At 35.1% G+C, this 16,844-nt stretch overlaps 2 protein-coding genes across 3 annotated transcripts; both read right to left on the bottom strand.

The window, feature by feature from the left end:
- Positions 1-5,978: 5,978 nt before the first annotated feature.
- On the bottom strand, positions 5,979-10,521 carry LOC104425029 (glutamine synthetase leaf isozyme, chloroplastic). 2 transcript variants are annotated; one of them, XM_039306605.1, is made up of 14 exons: positions 10,239-10,521; positions 8,875-9,135; positions 8,617-8,656; positions 8,437-8,540; positions 8,310-8,358; positions 8,078-8,184; positions 7,899-7,986; positions 7,666-7,794; positions 7,506-7,580; positions 7,335-7,388; positions 7,223-7,260; positions 6,977-7,136; positions 6,807-6,867; positions 5,979-6,431 (listed from the first exon to the last, which is right to left on the bottom strand). In XM_039306605.1, the coding sequence occupies exons 2-14, from the start codon at positions 9,126-9,128 to the stop codon at positions 6,292-6,294; spliced, it is 1,299 nt and encodes a 432-aa protein (XP_039162539.1). In that variant the 5' UTR covers positions 9,129-9,135; positions 10,239-10,521; the 3' UTR covers positions 5,979-6,291. The 2 variants fall into 2 exon arrangements, with proteins under 2 accessions (XP_039162539.1, XP_039162538.1); XM_039306604.1 differs by having other exon boundaries at positions 5,983-6,431; positions 8,875-9,140; positions 10,239-10,518.
- A 4,556-nt stretch (positions 10,522-15,077) lies between these two features.
- On the bottom strand, positions 15,078-16,243 carry LOC120290414. Its single transcript, XM_039306606.1, has 2 exons — positions 15,988-16,243; positions 15,078-15,841 (listed from the first exon to the last, which is right to left on the bottom strand). The coding sequence occupies exon 2, from the start codon at positions 15,792-15,794 to the stop codon at positions 15,426-15,428; it is 369 nt and encodes a 122-aa protein (XP_039162540.1). The 5' UTR covers positions 15,795-15,841; positions 15,988-16,243; the 3' UTR covers positions 15,078-15,425.
- Between the last annotated feature and the right edge of the window lie 601 nt (positions 16,244-16,844).

Below are 16,844 nucleotides of genomic sequence, written 5' to 3'. Positions count from 1 at the left end.
GTCATCAAAACTCCTAAACTTATTCCTTGTGACACATACTCCCAATTATTTATTGTGTGTATGACATATATATCATCTATTTCAGCTCAATCCAAATTATATTTTTCACACTAGTATAACTTCAGCGTTTTTTTTTTTTTTATGAGTTTGGGGTATTTGTATCATAATTGGCAACTTTAGACTTTCTAGTAATACAACAAAGAAAAAAGTAATGGGTATTGTGTCATAGTTGATATAGTTTGGGATTTTTTATGGTATTAACCCCAAAAAAATGTAAGATAATATGTTGATTGACCAAAAGAACAATTTTCCACTTGCCGATGTCACTGCTGTCACAAAAGGATCATTTAAAAGAAAATTTGTCAGTGGGCCAATAAATGAGAATTACCATAAAAAAATTTTAAAAAAAGGCTCCACTACATCCAGCATAATCACTCAAGCCATACAACAATCCCATTGTAGATAAGACAATAGCAGCAACATAGGGAATACCTCAATGGCTGCACAATCTCTGGTGTCCGGTGGACAATATCAGCTTATGCTTGAAGATAAAATGTTTCATTTGAGTTCTAATAGCAAACATCATAAAACTAATCACTCGATTAGCAAAAGGGGAAGGATTATCATGAAGCATAGAGTTCCTTTTAGTCTAAATAAAACTGGTAGCCCCATTTCGAGCAAAGCTCTAGTAGAGTTCTCGAAAAAGTATTGCAGTTTCCAGCAACAAGTTTGACATAAGATTTAAGTATGCTTTTCATACTAAAAGGTTCCGCCAAAGGTCAGTAGAGCCACTCGTATGTTCAACGGATCAAATTCTTTGGTCCTTTAACAGATATAGCTGCACCCAAGCATTTCATATGAAGCCAGCTCTCATAACCTTCTCCAGAGGCAATTCCACGCAAGTAACTGTCTCAACCCCATTCCCCTTTTTACATTTAAGAAGGCATATATCTTTTCAAGCCGCTCTTACTCCTTAAGCATTGTCAGGCTTGCCTGTCCAAAGAAGTGCGGTGTGTTTACTTGCCACTAGCTTCAATATTTTCTTCGGCAACACAAAAAATTGGCTCCTATAAGTAATAAAGCTTCATAGAACTATTAATGAGTTGTAGTCTTCCCGCAAAAGCGAAATGCCTGACAATCTTCTAGTTATCCTTTCACTGGTGGTCTACAATCTTTGTCACTAAACTTTACCAAATACTAATGGAAGTTCGAGCTATTTAAAAGGCAATGCTCCTCTCAAAATGCCACTTATTTGTAGATCCTCGTATAAAACCAAAAACTCTACTTTTAAGGATTAAGCACCAAACCATAAATTTGTTGAAACTATTGAAAAAAATTATTATTTATGATAAGAAACCTTGTCACGTTGACGAAGATCATGAGATCACAATGACACTCAATAAACTAACTAGATCTGGGTGACTAATTAGGCCCAATGTAAGGCTAGGCCCATAGCTACTAAAACTCCTCTAGCCCAATGCACGGATTAGGCCCGATGGTGAGCTAGTATGATATGGTTTAGTCTATTTGGAGAATATATATATATATTGCTAAATAACCTATAAGAACCCTAGGACCAGAAATTTGCATAATTGTAGAGAAAAGTACTAATCAAAATAAACACTAGCTTACTGAGTTTATTTAGCTGCTACACATGAATGATATCTTTTCTAATTATAATCACAAGATGCCATCCATTGCATGTGTTTAAAATAATATTTGGTATCTATATGTCATTGTTGATGTGAATTTTGCAACATAAATAATATCAATAAATTTATAATAAAATAAACATTCACATGAATTAAATTCTCCACTAGAGTTTGCATGGAGTTTTCTTAGAGTGGATCCACATCATGTAAATTGGTCCTCCGTAAAAATAAAAAAAAAATAAAAATAAAAAAGGACATAAAATAGTACTATTTATTGAATCGTGACAATATTTCAAGCATATAAAATGTTATAAATCAACATAACAAAAAAGCATAAAGGAAGAACATAAATTCCGTACTCTTGATAGCTTTCCTCCATTTGTTGGATGTTCGTGATTGTGCCATCAACTTGGTGTGTAAAAGGCGAGTAAGCCAGCCATTCATGTAAAATCTTCTCGAGAGCAAAATGGTTTCTTTTCTCTTCTCCATTTACTTATATCTATCCATAGAGAGTTGGATGTGATTTTTTTTTAGATTGCTTTCCAATTTCATATATTTCAGTTTCCTTTTTAATGGAAAGTCTACCTTGCATTTTTCCTAATCATTTGACGTTTATCTTTTTTCTGTTGGCAAGAGTTTATGATATCTCATTATCCATCACAAAGTATTGACAATGTATCATAAAAAGAACTGTTGGATACCTCGCCGAAAAATGCAATATTCAATTTGTATTTTCAAAGAAATTTGCAATTTTCCCCCAAAGTGCATATTTAAAACTCCCTTGATTCATTTTAACATAAGAAAATTCACATGTTCTTTTCTTTTTCTTTTTTTATGAAAATTTCATTGCCGACAGTTGGTTGTTAATATAGGTTGTGCCTATCGATTCCTCAAGTTAATTATTTTTCCCATTTTGTACATTTTAATTCGGTCATATCATGACTTCTCGTCAATATTTGTTTTACTTACTTTACGTTCATTCATATGTTATACAAACATTTATGTCACAATTGCGAAATATCGGCGGCCCCATATTTTGCATCACTATGGGAAAATTGATATTAAAACTAAAAAGAACATATCTTAAATTGTGAAGCAAACTACACTCTGAACTTGTTGCTGCTGTAAAAAAAATGTTTTTGATAGTAATAGTAGTTAAACAAAAGACAGTGGAAACTATAAGAGTATGACCAAAATGCCCATAGATGATTAAAAATATTTTTAGTGTGTCGATGAACGTTACTAGACACGCTCAATGGCGATCGTTCTTACCTTGACCGCCTTACAAAGTCCATGGAAATAGCCTCTCTCTTTTTTTCAGTGATACCAAACACATGCCTATTTATTTGATATTTCTTAGGGACAACACCTTAAAGAAAAATAACAACATCAAGTGTCGGTTATCATGACCAAATTTAGTTAGATTGATTAGACGCCAATCAAATATTTATGTATATCATCTTTCTTGGTGAGCTGAACCTAGGTACATATTTTTGCTTTACAACTTTTTTATTATCATAGGTAATTTTTAGATTTTATGTTGAATTTTTTTCATTTTTCAATATTTATCTATTTTTAACATATTGCTTACTAGAGTAAAATTCTCCCTGTAATCTATTTTTAAAATTCTCCCTGTAATCTAATTTTTAGATTACAGGGAGAATTTTTCTCAAGACTTATCAAAATCTACATAATAATGAAACTCCCTCAAAAGCTCATTTATAAACTTATGTGATACTGAAATCAAATTTCTGTTCACCAATTGTGAAGTACTAGGAATTATATTTGACAACTATAAAGTGATAGATATTATCTTCAATGATTCATTTAATCATATACATGAATAATTTACAAAATTATAGCAACCGGCCCTTAATTTTTTTAACGTCCTTGTTGACGTGTAATTTTCATATATTAATATTAAAATTTATCTCATTTAAAGTTATCTATGACTATGCCTTTTATCAAAAGATTTATCACTAATTATGCATATAGTCTTATTTATTTATGAAACATATGAAATATGGAAGATCGTGCCTATAATAAAAGTCCCTTTTCTTCTATAAAAGTTATCTAATTATGTCTTTTTATATTTGCTAAGTCTTTTTTATTGATTTTTAATATTCATATATTTGTACAAATGAGGCTTAATTTTTCAAATAATCCTCAAATATCAGCTAATAGTTTTAGATTCAGAGTACGTGCAATTATGTAATATAACTTTTACCATGGAACAAATTTTCAAGCATTTGACCTTTTTTTTTTGTCATAAGCATTTAACTTTGGGCGGTGCTATTTCCACCGCTAATGTGACTAAATACATCCCATTTTCACTAAAAGGATAAAATTACACTTAATTATTCAATTGCAATTTAATGTGGTAGCCTCATTCCATCCTTTTTTTTAGTTATCTCTAACTATATTTATGATCTAGTTGTCATAATTAAGCATTGTACATGTTTCATCTGGTTTATTATGAGTACCCTTGTTTATGGAAGGCACTATGATTTCCTTTTTTTACTTTTAGACTTTACTTCCGTAGAAATAAAGTTTGTCGATAAGAGAGATCTCCAAGAAAATATATATCAAGTCTTTTAATTTACTACATAGCAGGGTCTGTAATTTTTCCTTGCTATTAGCAAGAAATTTTTACACGGAGCATGCCTTAGTAATACACCGAAAACATCGGCATGAAAAGTTAGATATGGTTTTGTAACACTTCATCGATGAAATTAATTTTTGTCAATACAAAATGGTGAAATTTCACTGACATTTAAAAAAATCATTATATATAATGGTTTAATTAAATTAAATTTCACCCTTTAAAGTTTGATGTTGGAGACTATAACTATAATTTCACTGAGCTTTATTCCGTTATATGTATATGTATTTAAAAGACGATTAATATGAAAAATGTTTGATGACAAAATTGTGGGCTCGGTTCCTATTTTTAAAAACGTTTCACGTGTTCTATTTTACAGGGCTAGTTTTAAATTCAAGATGGTTTATGGATCTTTAAATTTGCACCTCTTCATTAATGTGCCGTGGGCTCTTTGAAACTAGCCTGTCAGATTACTTTTTTAATTAGATGTTGGTTAATTCATTCTGATATGGTATTTCACCAACCATACATGTAAACTTCAAAGAAGTTGACTTATTTAATGGGATGTTTGTAAGTCCCTTATATGTTGGTAATGAGCTAGTCACGTTTGTAAAATGTGAAAGAATTTCTTGACTTACTAATTTATTGGGATGCTTTATAAATTGGTTATAGGATTGGTATTTTTCTAAACATACAAGTAAAATTTGAAAGAAGTTGATAATTTTACTAATTTAATAAAATGTTGCCAAATTCTCTATAGTATTGGTAGTTTACTACTCAATCCTGTAGAATTTCAGAGAAATTGGTAACTCAGTGATTTCATGGAGGTTTGTTAAGTTCCTCACAAGGTTGGTATTTTATGTAAATTTTAAAGAAGTTGGAAATTTACTGATTTAGTGAGGTGTTGATAAATTCCTTATGGTGCTGATATTTTACTAGAAACAGTTGTGGACTCTAAAAGAAGTTGGTGACTTACTAATATATTGGAATATTGACAAATTTCTTATAGGATTGATGCTTTAATAAAGACACATGTAACGATTCAATGAAGTTGATAAGTTTCTACCGGAATGTCTTGTAACGTTGGTAATTAGTAATGGGTTGCCTAACATTCGAGTTACCATAGTCATACTTTTTTTTAACTAGTGTTGTTAGAAAGTTACCAGCAACTGCAGAAATCCACTAACTAATGAAAATTTTCAGCTTTTCCCTTAACCGGACCTTAGAATCGTTTAAGAAGTCCAATTACTCATCCATAATTTAAGAGAAACACCAATCCTATTTCTCAAATTTGTCAATCTACTAAATAAGGCCTGCAAGATAAGTTAGCATAAGTATCATTGTTAATTGTTTGCTTTATTGTTGAATAAAACGGTTGAATTGGTGTGAGGAGAAGATTGAAAAAAGGACCTGAGTAACTTTCAGTTCTATAGAAGGAGAATGGGAGGTAATGGCATTGCCAAATTTCTGTTTATATGGTCGTACTGCGCTTTCCATGTTCATGACGACAATTCTTTCTGTCACAAAGAAAACAGAATTGCCAAGTTGAGCAGACAAACTTGCGCAATCCTAGTTGCGGTCTGTTTATACTTCCCAAAGTTCTCTTATTAAGGCATTGGAAGAGATGAAACTAACTTGTACATGACTGAATCCAAAGTCAAACTGTCAAACTGCCTTTTATTCAAAAGAAAGTTGGACATGCCAAATTGAATGAGTTCAGCATATGAGGACACTGAAAATGTAAATGAATTGCACTGAAGATATCGAAGTAACTGAAAATTCAAAGACAGGAAGATGTCCATGACACTAAAGGGTAGTTGTGAACTCAAATACCCAAAACGTTGAAATTACTTGTGGATGCAGGATGAAACCAATAAAAAGGAGACTAGGTCTCTCCCTCTAGGAAGCTTTATTTACATGAAGATCTTGTCTCAATGACCTAAATCTCAAGGAAAATGGGTTCACGGTCACTCAGCTCGTAGGTCCTCACTGATTTTAATTAATGCATTTGGCCTTTCTTAATCAGCAGCTTGAATTTTAGACCTTCAAAGATAGCTTCTGAGCAGCAAGAGCTTCAGCCTCAAGGGTGGGCTCCCATAAAAGTGTAGTTTCAGCAAGTAATGAGGTCACGATATATGGGTCCATGTTTGAGGCTGGACGCCTGTCTTCCAAGTAACCTGTTTGTCATTTTAAGCATTTAAGTGATTGAGCAAGGAAGGTCAACTTTGTCTTATCGATATTCAAAAACAGTGAGACGTCCAATGATGTCAAAGTCTTGACTTCAATAATGTTCTGTATATGTTGGATGAGTAAGGACTAATATGAAGATTTACATTTGTTTAGGAAGCAAAACTGTGGGAATGCTTTATGATTGTTAAAAGTTTAAAAGAAAAGAAATTGCATAGTAGAATTCATGAACCGTGACCGAAAGACAGTACTTCTTATATGTTATTTTCTTAGGGTAGCGTTTCTTGAATCCTCTATGAAAGTTGAGCATCTCCGATTTTTAGACAGAGAACAGAAGAGAACTGGTATGGTAGTTTTTATAGTACCTTTTCCTTGCTTCTCAGTGTCACGGCCCACACGGATAGAGCAACCACGATTGGCAACTCCCTGCATAACAGAATTCAAGTAATTCAGGCATCACAACATAATTTGAGTTCACTTTAACAGGCAATCTTCGAATTTGACTAGCAGCCGGTATGTTTCTTCTAAGCATTACCCAAGAAAATGTGTTGATGCTGGCTGTTTCATGCTTTCCGGTCAACCTTCTCTCATTTCCTTCTCCATAGGCACTAATGTGCTCCTTATGGCGAAGTGAGAGATTCAGAATTGCCTTCTTTATCACTTCAAAGCCTCCTTCTTCTCTCATACTTTTTGTACTGCAGAAAAGATGGTTAATACACTCTTAAAGTGCTTCAATGAAAAAAATACTTAATTAAAGTTCATTTTATTCTATGGCGTGAACCTGTAGTTGGTGTGGCAACCTGCACCATTCCAGTCACCCTGAGAAGGAAGAGAATATTTTCATCAACTCTAGGATAATATGTTGCGTAAGTGGTGATAGTGAAGTCAGCTACCTCGATCGGCTTAGGATCTAACGTCAGGACAACACCAGTTTGCTCAGTTATTCTCTGTTACATAAGCAACATAAACAATTTTAGTATTGAATACTGTAGAACGTCTGTATGCACCTATTCTGTTTGCCATTAATTTCCTCTATTTTCTTGAGCAAGTAATTATAATTTCACCTCGAGAAGGTATCTTGAACACCATATATGATCTCCCGCTTCAATTCCCACACTTGGTCCCACTTGGTATTCCCACTACGCAATAGAAGCGAGTGTTATGGCAATAGTCCTGTGCTTTTTTTTTTCCATAAAAACCGAGAAGATGGAGGTGAAAAATTACCTGGCCCGGCATCACCTCTCCATTGGTGCCACTAATGTTGATACCAGCATATAAGCAAGCCTTGTAGTGAGCATCGGATATGTCTCGGCCGAATGACTTATCAGCCCCAACACCACAGTAATAAGGCCCCTAAATGAACATAAAACCTCATATCACAATTACAAATTTTCTCATCAACTTAAAGCCTATTATCCAACAATACATAGGGAAATTCATTTGAAACAAATTCTCACCTGGGGACCTGGATATCCTCCAACAGGCCAACCCAGTGGCCATCGAACATTTGTCTGCATTAGGGTGTACTCTTGCTCAATCCCATACCTGATGTGAACATTTAGCCAAAATTTATAAACTTGTCCATTTCAAAACTTCCTAATTCATAACAGAAAACTTGTGTGTTTGGATCTCCTACCATGGAACTTCATTGATAACCTTTTGGTTACTGAAAATTTCAGCAGCCCTGGCACGTTTGTTAGTTGGGATCGGCTCGCCAGCTGGAGTGTACGTATCACAAATAACCTGCAGACGAACAATATTTATTTGTAAATTGATTCATATGTCCTTTCTTGTTGATCACCATGTTCAGATGATCTAGATGGACGAAAAAGTTTTGACAACATAATACTGGCGTGGTGGATGATTACCAAGATATTGTTGCCACCTCGGAAAGGATCCTTGAAAATTGCTTGAGGGCTGTTAACAAATCAAGAACTTGATGGAATGATGTGGAGGTAAATATAGTAAGACGGATTCAGGTTTATGTCATCTTACTATAAGATCACTTCACTATCCTCCCCAGGAGCTTGACCAGTACTTGATCCATCGTAGTTCCACTTTGGAAGTTCAGACGGGTGCTCAACAGGTCGAGAGATCGTCTGATAATTCAGGAGCCAATAGATCAGTAGCATGTTAAAACAAAAACTCTACATATTTTATTGTCGCCATTCATACCCTTGATTTGCTGCGCAGATCTATGCCAGATCCTCCGATCCTGTCTCATAGTTAGGCTAATATCAAAACGTGAAACAAGATGTTCCATTGCAGAAATTGAAAGAAAAAAGGTGTCACTTGTTGAATGTTGCATAAAACGTATGACATACTTATTCTCACAGTAGATTGAAGAAAAATGCAAACTTAGAATACAGAACAGTTCTGGTATTTCCATCTTTTTGTGCACCGCCGTCAAAGGTTTCAGGCATTAAAACATACCAAATGTATTCTGCAATTATCTTATCAGTGTAGGGTGTGACGTCCAAGTTGAGAAGATTCTCAAGCCTGTTAATAGTACTGTTCTCAGACTTCAAAGCATACACCCTGAACTTAGAAAGGCTCTTAGTGTTCCCACTCTTCTTCTGTTTGAGCAAGAGAGAACTCCATGTTTTTGCTGTCATGGGACTGGCATTCAGCGAGTGCTTTGTGATCCTCATCTGGCATTGTGTCGTCGGTGCCATAATCTGCGCCATTGCCTGCCTAATCTGAAAATAAAGAAACGTGAGTAATAGATATGTCTACTGAAAACCGAGAATCTGGGAGCTTATCGCATGGAAGATAGCTCAAAGGACAAGCTCTATTTGTATGACTTGGCCATTCGGCATGCACAAGAGTTAAGTTTTGAAAAGATGAAAGAATGGACTGGGTACTTCAAAGAATTTTGCATGTGCCAGCGCCAGAAAACAGAAAACCACTTCTTGATACACTTAGAAAATTGAAAAACTAGAAATTTGTTTTCTTTAAAAACAAAACTAGTTTCAAGTAGGAAAAACTTGCATTTTTTAAGGATAAATAGTCATATCAATTGCCCTAAGGACGCTAGCACATTCTCCTCTAAAAGAAAACTAAAGACGGTAGCATAACTATACTTATTTTAGAACCGTTTCAAGGTTATTCTCAGACCTCATTCCCAAAAGAGATCGTGTGGGTAAGTAATATACTGAGGGCAGTTACATAATGGAAGAAAGCAACTGCAGAGTGCAACTGTTTAAGAGATTACTGGAATCCCAACTTACAAGGGTCAACCAACAAACACGTTATTCTGACATTTCAATTAGATATAATGATTGATCAACTCGTGAATCTTGACAGGGCACCTAATTCTTCCCTCTCAAGACCAAAAGGCAATCACATTTAAGTACTTTCTTCTTTCACAAACTCGACATAATTGCAAATTACTCTTGGCAACTGCTTTGGCGAGAACACAGAAATAATGAGTATGACCAATTGAAGTAAAAAAAAAAGAATTGACACACAAGTCGATACTTGAGAAATTGGCTCCAGATGAGATCCACAACATACACTTTACAATTGCTAAAGATTGATCTAGTTTTCAAAATAAACGAATGCAATGACTACTACTCTGTTCATTCATTCTGCCTCACACAGAACTTCTTTTGCAGACATTGTTGTCAAAAAGAGATAAAGTCCAAGGCAATTGTCAACCAAACAAAATGTGGCGGAACAACCTTTAAGTGATCAAAATGGAGAAGTCTTGGATCAGACCCCAGTCCAAAGACCTCTTTTAATGCCAAAGATGTACTCAATTGCTTAAGATGGCTCAAAATTTGCAAAGGATTTACCTGAGAACCTCTGCAGAAAGGCTGAACAGCAAAACAAGAATGAGAGAGAGAACGAGAGAGAGAGATGTAATTTGTTGTTTGAGGTGCAACCTCTTGTATAGATTCTAGAGTAATTTGAAGGGCGCAAAAATGTTTGTTGGCTTTTCCTTAGCAGATAGGGCTAAGTTTTGAGTGGCGGAAAATAGTTGGTGGTGTCTCTTTGGAAGCTCCAAAGGGAAGTGTAGAGCACCTTCACCATGACAATAAGATAAGGTTTTTTATTTTTTTCAAGAACTCTCTCTCTCTCTCTCTCTCTCTCTCTCTCTCTCTCTCTCTCCACCATTGCATTTCCCTTCAAACTCTTCACAGAGAGACTTTAGAAACTCCAATATAATACGAAGCAAATTGCAGCTTTTAGTTTATAGAATGCTGCTGTCAAATGCTACCAAATGGTCCCTAGATTCTCATAATAAAGCGCTTCTCTTTTGGGCTGAAACAGTATTAAATCCTTCTCCGATCGAGATCGATCATGGGTCAGTGTGGATTTTTTTGCAGTTGAGTCCCTGGGGTTATATAGCACATATGGCAACTCCTCAAAGAAAAGTCTTCAAGAATATGCCGTTTTCTTCAGCTCTGCTGAGCGTGGCCCCTGTAGATTCCCAGGGAAGAAATAAAAAAGATTATATTTATTGTTTATATTTCGACAAGTTGCATTGCACGGCCATCAAGAGTTGACTAGCATCATTTTTTATGCCCCTCCTAAATTCTATATCTTGAATTTTGATTCTTTTATGAGTGGCCATAGAGTCATGCTATCATATTCGGTGACCCGTTAGAAAAGTGTCCCATCATAGGTATGAAATAGGGTTCCATCCATGCTTTAACTAGAATGGAGAAATTAATTGGATGATTGGATGGAACCCTATTTCATACCTTCTTTTTTTTTGTTGGTTCTAGTTAAAGCATGGAGAAATTAAGAGCTAAAATTATGCTGTATGGGTTCATGCGCATTTTTTTCTTCTTTGCAAAGGAGTTTATGCATTAATGTTGAATTCTCTAGGGTCTGTATTGGAATGTATTTCTGTTAGGTGAATATTTCTTGTTTTGGCCAAATTTGTTTGGTGAGCTAAAGTGCAATAGATGATTAGGTGAATCTTCACTAGCTGCAATTTGAAAATACCGTAATACAAGATTAAGATGTACCAACTCTTGAATTAGAAAAAAATATAATAAATCAAGATAATCAACAATTAGATAAGAAATTAGTGACTATGAAGGATCGTAATATCGTGAGTTTAAGAAATTTGAAAATCGAAAATATCATATCTCAATTCAAAAAATCAAATTTGAAATGCTCAAAATTGTCCTATCAAGAAGGGAGAATTCACTTTGAAAAAGAAGATCAAAAATTTGAATTGGTGACAGAAGGACAGAGGTTGTTTGTTTGCTGCTAAACCGGTCCTTCTCAAGATCACAGCGCAGCAAAAGTCATCTTAGACCAGTGACTCTGCGCCACGCAGGATGTCTGATTAAGGACCTAAACAAAACTCTAAATACAAAAGAAAATTGAAAGGAAAAAATAAATAATTCATGCAATAGACAAACGCAAGAGCTGAAATAAGAAGCGTTGAGTCCAAGGATATTCTCTACTTTGTTCTTGCTTAAACTGTTCATGATGTCCTTTTTGTTGGTAATGGATTGAAACGTGCAAAAGTGGGGACGACAGCAAACAAAAAGATGGCGACAAATTTTGTAGTGGCCTTGCGCTTTTTGGGACCAGCGGATAAGCAGGCTTCGAATCCGATCCACACGTCAAAGTGCCAGTTCTAGCCGTTGCTGCTCCTGATCCGACGGGCCCATCTTTTGCACCGAAGATCAGAGGTACCAAAATCCTTCTAAATTTTTTGTGTTATGAAAACCCTGATTTGAGTATTGGTGGCACAAAGAAAAAGTTTGGAATATTAATCACAAATTAATAAAGTTTATGATTTAATGTTGTAAATGGATGGTTTTTTTAACATATTAGTATGAGTCGGGGGTTCAAGTAACCCAAAAAAAAAATTAAAGTATCGATATTATAATGAGCATTTTAAGATTTTTTGTATATATTTTTTCCTTTTTTTTTAACTTTTTTGACTTTTTTATATGAGTGTATTAGTAGGGTAATGATAAATATTTAATGAAAAGTTTATGTACCAAATAGGGTGATAGATTTTCATTTGGTGGCTTAATGGGATAAAGGTACTCAAAAGTTTATTCACCAATGCTTAAGCACATATTGCTTTGTGAGTACGATTCCATGTACTCATTTTATTTTAATTTTTTTCCAAAATTTTATTTTCCTTTTAATTTAGCGACCAACATAAGAACGAAGAGATTATTGACTGAACGAGTAATTCCTAACTGAAGAAAGCAATAAGACGCTTTCTACTTTCTTTATATTCCTCTCTTCTTTTTTGTTAACAAAAATATAAATTAATCAAGATAAGACGCTTTCACTAGAGGAATAAACGATGAACAATAAAGGACACCAAAAATTTTATGTGGTTCGATCCGATTGTCGGTACTTACATTTACGAATAGAGTTAATAGAGAAAGTAAAGAGTAATATCTTGTTAAATATGTTGGATAAGGTGTTAATAGAGGTGGCTAAATAGAAGGATGCAAAACTTCAAGCATTCTATGTGACAAGAGGTTTGAGTAATCACTTCTACATGTTAAAGAGGTTGTTTTAATTTCGATACATTGAAGCTCTGTCGATCAAATCCCATCTAAATGAGTTTAATAAAGTCATGATGTATTTAAAGAATGCCGGTAAGATTATAGATAATGAAGAACATAAATCATGAAGAACAGGGCATGATATTGTTACTTACTTTACTAGAGTTATGGTAACACTTTTTTTTTTTGTTCGGAATTATGGTAACACTTTACTGATTCAATGTTATTACTTCGAAAGAGGTAAAATCCACTTTATTTTCTAAGAAGTGACAGCAAAAGTTGCGAGATGATAGTTTGGTGCAGGATGTAGCACAAAGAATAATGATTCGAGGTAGTGATCAACATTAGGGGTTCAATAGTAGTAAAGGTAAAAGTAGCTCGAAGTCACGTCATAGAAAGTTCAAAGACGTGTGTAGTGTTTTGGATATCACAAGGAGGACACATCAAGAGAGATTGTCCGAAGGTAAGAAACAAAAGTAACGGGCAGAAAGCTGTAAACAGTGTGGTGAACGTTGCTAAGGAGAGCATCAATGATGTAGAGGCTATCTTAATGGATGCTAGATTTGGGGTATTTTTATTATGTGACGCATAGGAATTAGTTTACTACTTACCAAACTACAAATTGTCATAGAGATATAATGGGAAATACTGTAGCCTGCAAGATTGTGGAAATAGGGACAGTTCGGATTCAAATGCACAATAGCAGATGTGCACATTGACAAACATAAGGTACCAGAGTTCAAGAAGAACTTTGTTTCTTTGGGGACACCGGATGACATCAAGCACAAGTACACACTAAAGGTGGAGTACTAAAGATCCCTCGAGTTGCCATAATAGTGATGAAGGGAAAAAAGTAAATACTATATCATCAATTGGAAGAGAACGTGACTTCGATCAAGCAATTTGTTAAGTACATTCATTCAGACGTTTAGGGCCCATCTTTGGTACCCTCGAAAGGAGCTGTCCGATATATACTGATATTTATAAATGACTATTTAAAGTGAGGTGGGTCCAACACTATATGTTAACGAGCTCGGATTGGAACTCTCTCTTGATGATCTTCTTAAGTTAAGGCATCGGTTTTTTGTTACGCACTCCTAACAATTTGTATTGGAGCTTGGTTAGGATTTTCTGGATTATGATTTGGTGTTTTTACTTGTTTGATTATCATTTGAAAATTATGTTGTTGTAATTATGTTTGGAAAGAAAGTAGAAATTGAGGAGTTTAATGGGAGGAACAACTCAAGATTTGGCCAAAGCACTAAATGGCAAAGGTGAGTTGTCGATTATAATGAAAGACATTGATAAGATAGGAGCTTTTGAGAAAAAAGAAGCCACACAGTGAAGATTCCCTTGAGAACTTGCACAAAAGGACGAGTATATAGAGTGCTTTAAGGTTTAGTCGTACAATTGTGAAGAGGAGCTTGAACGACCGGTTATTTCTATGCTATGATATTTACAAATAATTTAGAGTTTGGTATAATCTTGGTGGAGAACCATTCCAGTGATTTAGTGATTATAATTCTGATTATCCAATTATAGTGAATTAATTACTGTTAACTCTCTTCGTGAATTTAAATATCGATACTCGGACCAAATCATATAATATTTTCTTTTTTTTTTTTTAACAAGAACCACATAATACTTTAGTATCCTTTATTAGGTAAAATTTATGAACATGCATATTTTCAATAAACCCTACATCTCCCATATAATTTTGCTTTATTATGATAAAATACTTGATCTTTTAAAGTAAAACTTATAATAAGTCTATAAAACACGTCTTTTTATATTTCACTTTTTAATTTTTTTCATATTTTGTCATTATTCAGTTAATGACAGAGTATCTCAATTGTCATTTATACTCGTTCATCTTTTAATTTCTCACTAGATTGCAAAAATGGTACCTAAATCAATTATTAGTCAAGATACTTTGAAAATGTAACTTTCAAATGGTACGGTCTTATTGTGCAAGATTTTCTCGTTCATAATACAAATAATTTAAAATGATAACAACATCATTTTTAGATTGTCATTTTTTGACGGACTTTTAAAAAAAAAAAAAAAAGACCATTATATACCCGTTAATAAACACTCGTCCATCCAACATCTTGCAATGACTAGACTGGGTTTGGCCAATTAAGGAAGTTCCTTCAATTTATAAATTATTTCTCTGAGAAAGAAATATTATAATGAATATTTCTGAAGTTCTTTAACACAGACATCTTCTTTGCTCATATATATACATGCCAAATGATGATCAATAACCACAAAATACATGTGGACATACTAAGTCATATGAACGTTTTAAGGAAATATAAAGTACCTAGGAACCTTTAGAAAATTTTAGAATAAAAAAGTACACTAAAAATCCTAAAATTTGTCGTGCACATGTAATCGAGTTCAAAAATTTATAAAAACTGTAATAAGTTTTAAAACTTGCAAAATTTGTGTAATTAAGTTCTTCCGTTAACGTATCCAATTTACTTAATGGATTTTATAATTTTCCTTAAGAGAGACCGACGTGATTGCCATGTCAGCCATTTGAAGAAAAATAAGCTGAAAAATTGAAAAGTAGAACTCTAGAGTGTTGGCCATCCTTGAAGCAGGCGTCCTCGATGCAGAGAGCTCCTGCTCCTCGATGGAGATCTCACCGAGGACGGCGGAGCGCCGCAAACCGGTACAAACCGGGGGCTTCCTCACCGCCGCAGTTCGCGCGATCAAGAAAACCCACCAAAGACAGATGAAAACTTTCTCCATTTTCTTTGAAAAAGATCGAGTTTTTGCAGTTACCTTCATCCGGGTGCGACGATTCCGGAACCTCCTCTGGTCCCCGAGCAAAAGCCTCTTGCTCATCTCCAACCTCCGCTTCTCATCAGGATGCAGACACTCGTTGAAGAACCCTATAGAACCCCCCAAATGATTAAAAAAATGCTTCCGAGATTGAGCGAATCGTGGCCGAAATATGCCCAGAAGAAAAATCTTTCGATAGTAATCATTTTCTTTTCATTCGTGTATGTGAATATGAAGGAAGAGATGGGAGTCGTACGGTTCGAGTTCCTGGACTTGCTGTGGGAGCGCGTGCGTCGGTGGTAAGCGCTTCCTCCTCCTGGGGGGTTGTCGGAGGAGGAGGCGCCCCGGTCGTCATCGCCGGAGGGCGCCGCCTGCCGTCGAGGCTGTCGCTGCCGGAATTCGCTCTCTCGCTCTTTGCTGCCGCTCCTCCTCCGGAGGTGGTGGATTGCTCGTGTCCATTTGCTCGTGGGTCTCCCCCATTTTTCTGGGTTTTCTATCCCGGTTTGCTGCTTGCCGGATCATCAAACCGAATCGAATTGTAGAAACAGAAAATGGGAGATGAAGAAGAGAGAGAGAGAGAGAGAGTGCAGGGGAGTCGTTGAACATGGCGTTGGACAGAGCAGGGCGCCGGAGGGGTGGCCGCACGGCTGCGCCGAACGGCGGCGACCCCTTACCCCTCCCTCCTTCGCCGCCGGCTAAGTCACGAGCAGCACCTTCAAGTTTCACTTTTTAATTCCTTTTAAATTCTCGGTCAAAAAAAAAAATTCCTTTTAATTTTTTTCTTTCTAAAATTGCTTGCGCGTTAACGACATCAGCATTATGCGTTTAAAAAATATACAAAATGTCTTGTCAGCCTTTCCCTTAATTAAATTGAAGGAAACTAAAAGGTGATTGAATCCAATGCACCTATCTTAATATTTTAATATTATATTTTTTGATTGAATCTAGAACATGATCTACTTAGAAAATCAGACGATACACTAAATTAATATAACTACGAGTTCTTCTAAATTTCATAATTGTTCTCGCGATTTTAATAGTAGATATGTGCATATAAACTTGATATAGAATTATTTTGATATGGAAAACGAAAGTGCTTATTGTTCACAGGAA

Source organism: Eucalyptus grandis, chromosome 2 (genome assembly GCF_016545825.1).
Source record: "Eucalyptus grandis isolate ANBG69807.140 chromosome 2, ASM1654582v1, whole genome shotgun sequence".
Lineage (NCBI taxonomy): Eukaryota > Viridiplantae > Streptophyta > Magnoliopsida > Myrtales > Myrtaceae > Eucalyptus > Eucalyptus grandis.
Note: the sequence above shows the minus strand (reverse complement) of the source record. Positions and strands in the feature narration are given on the sequence as shown.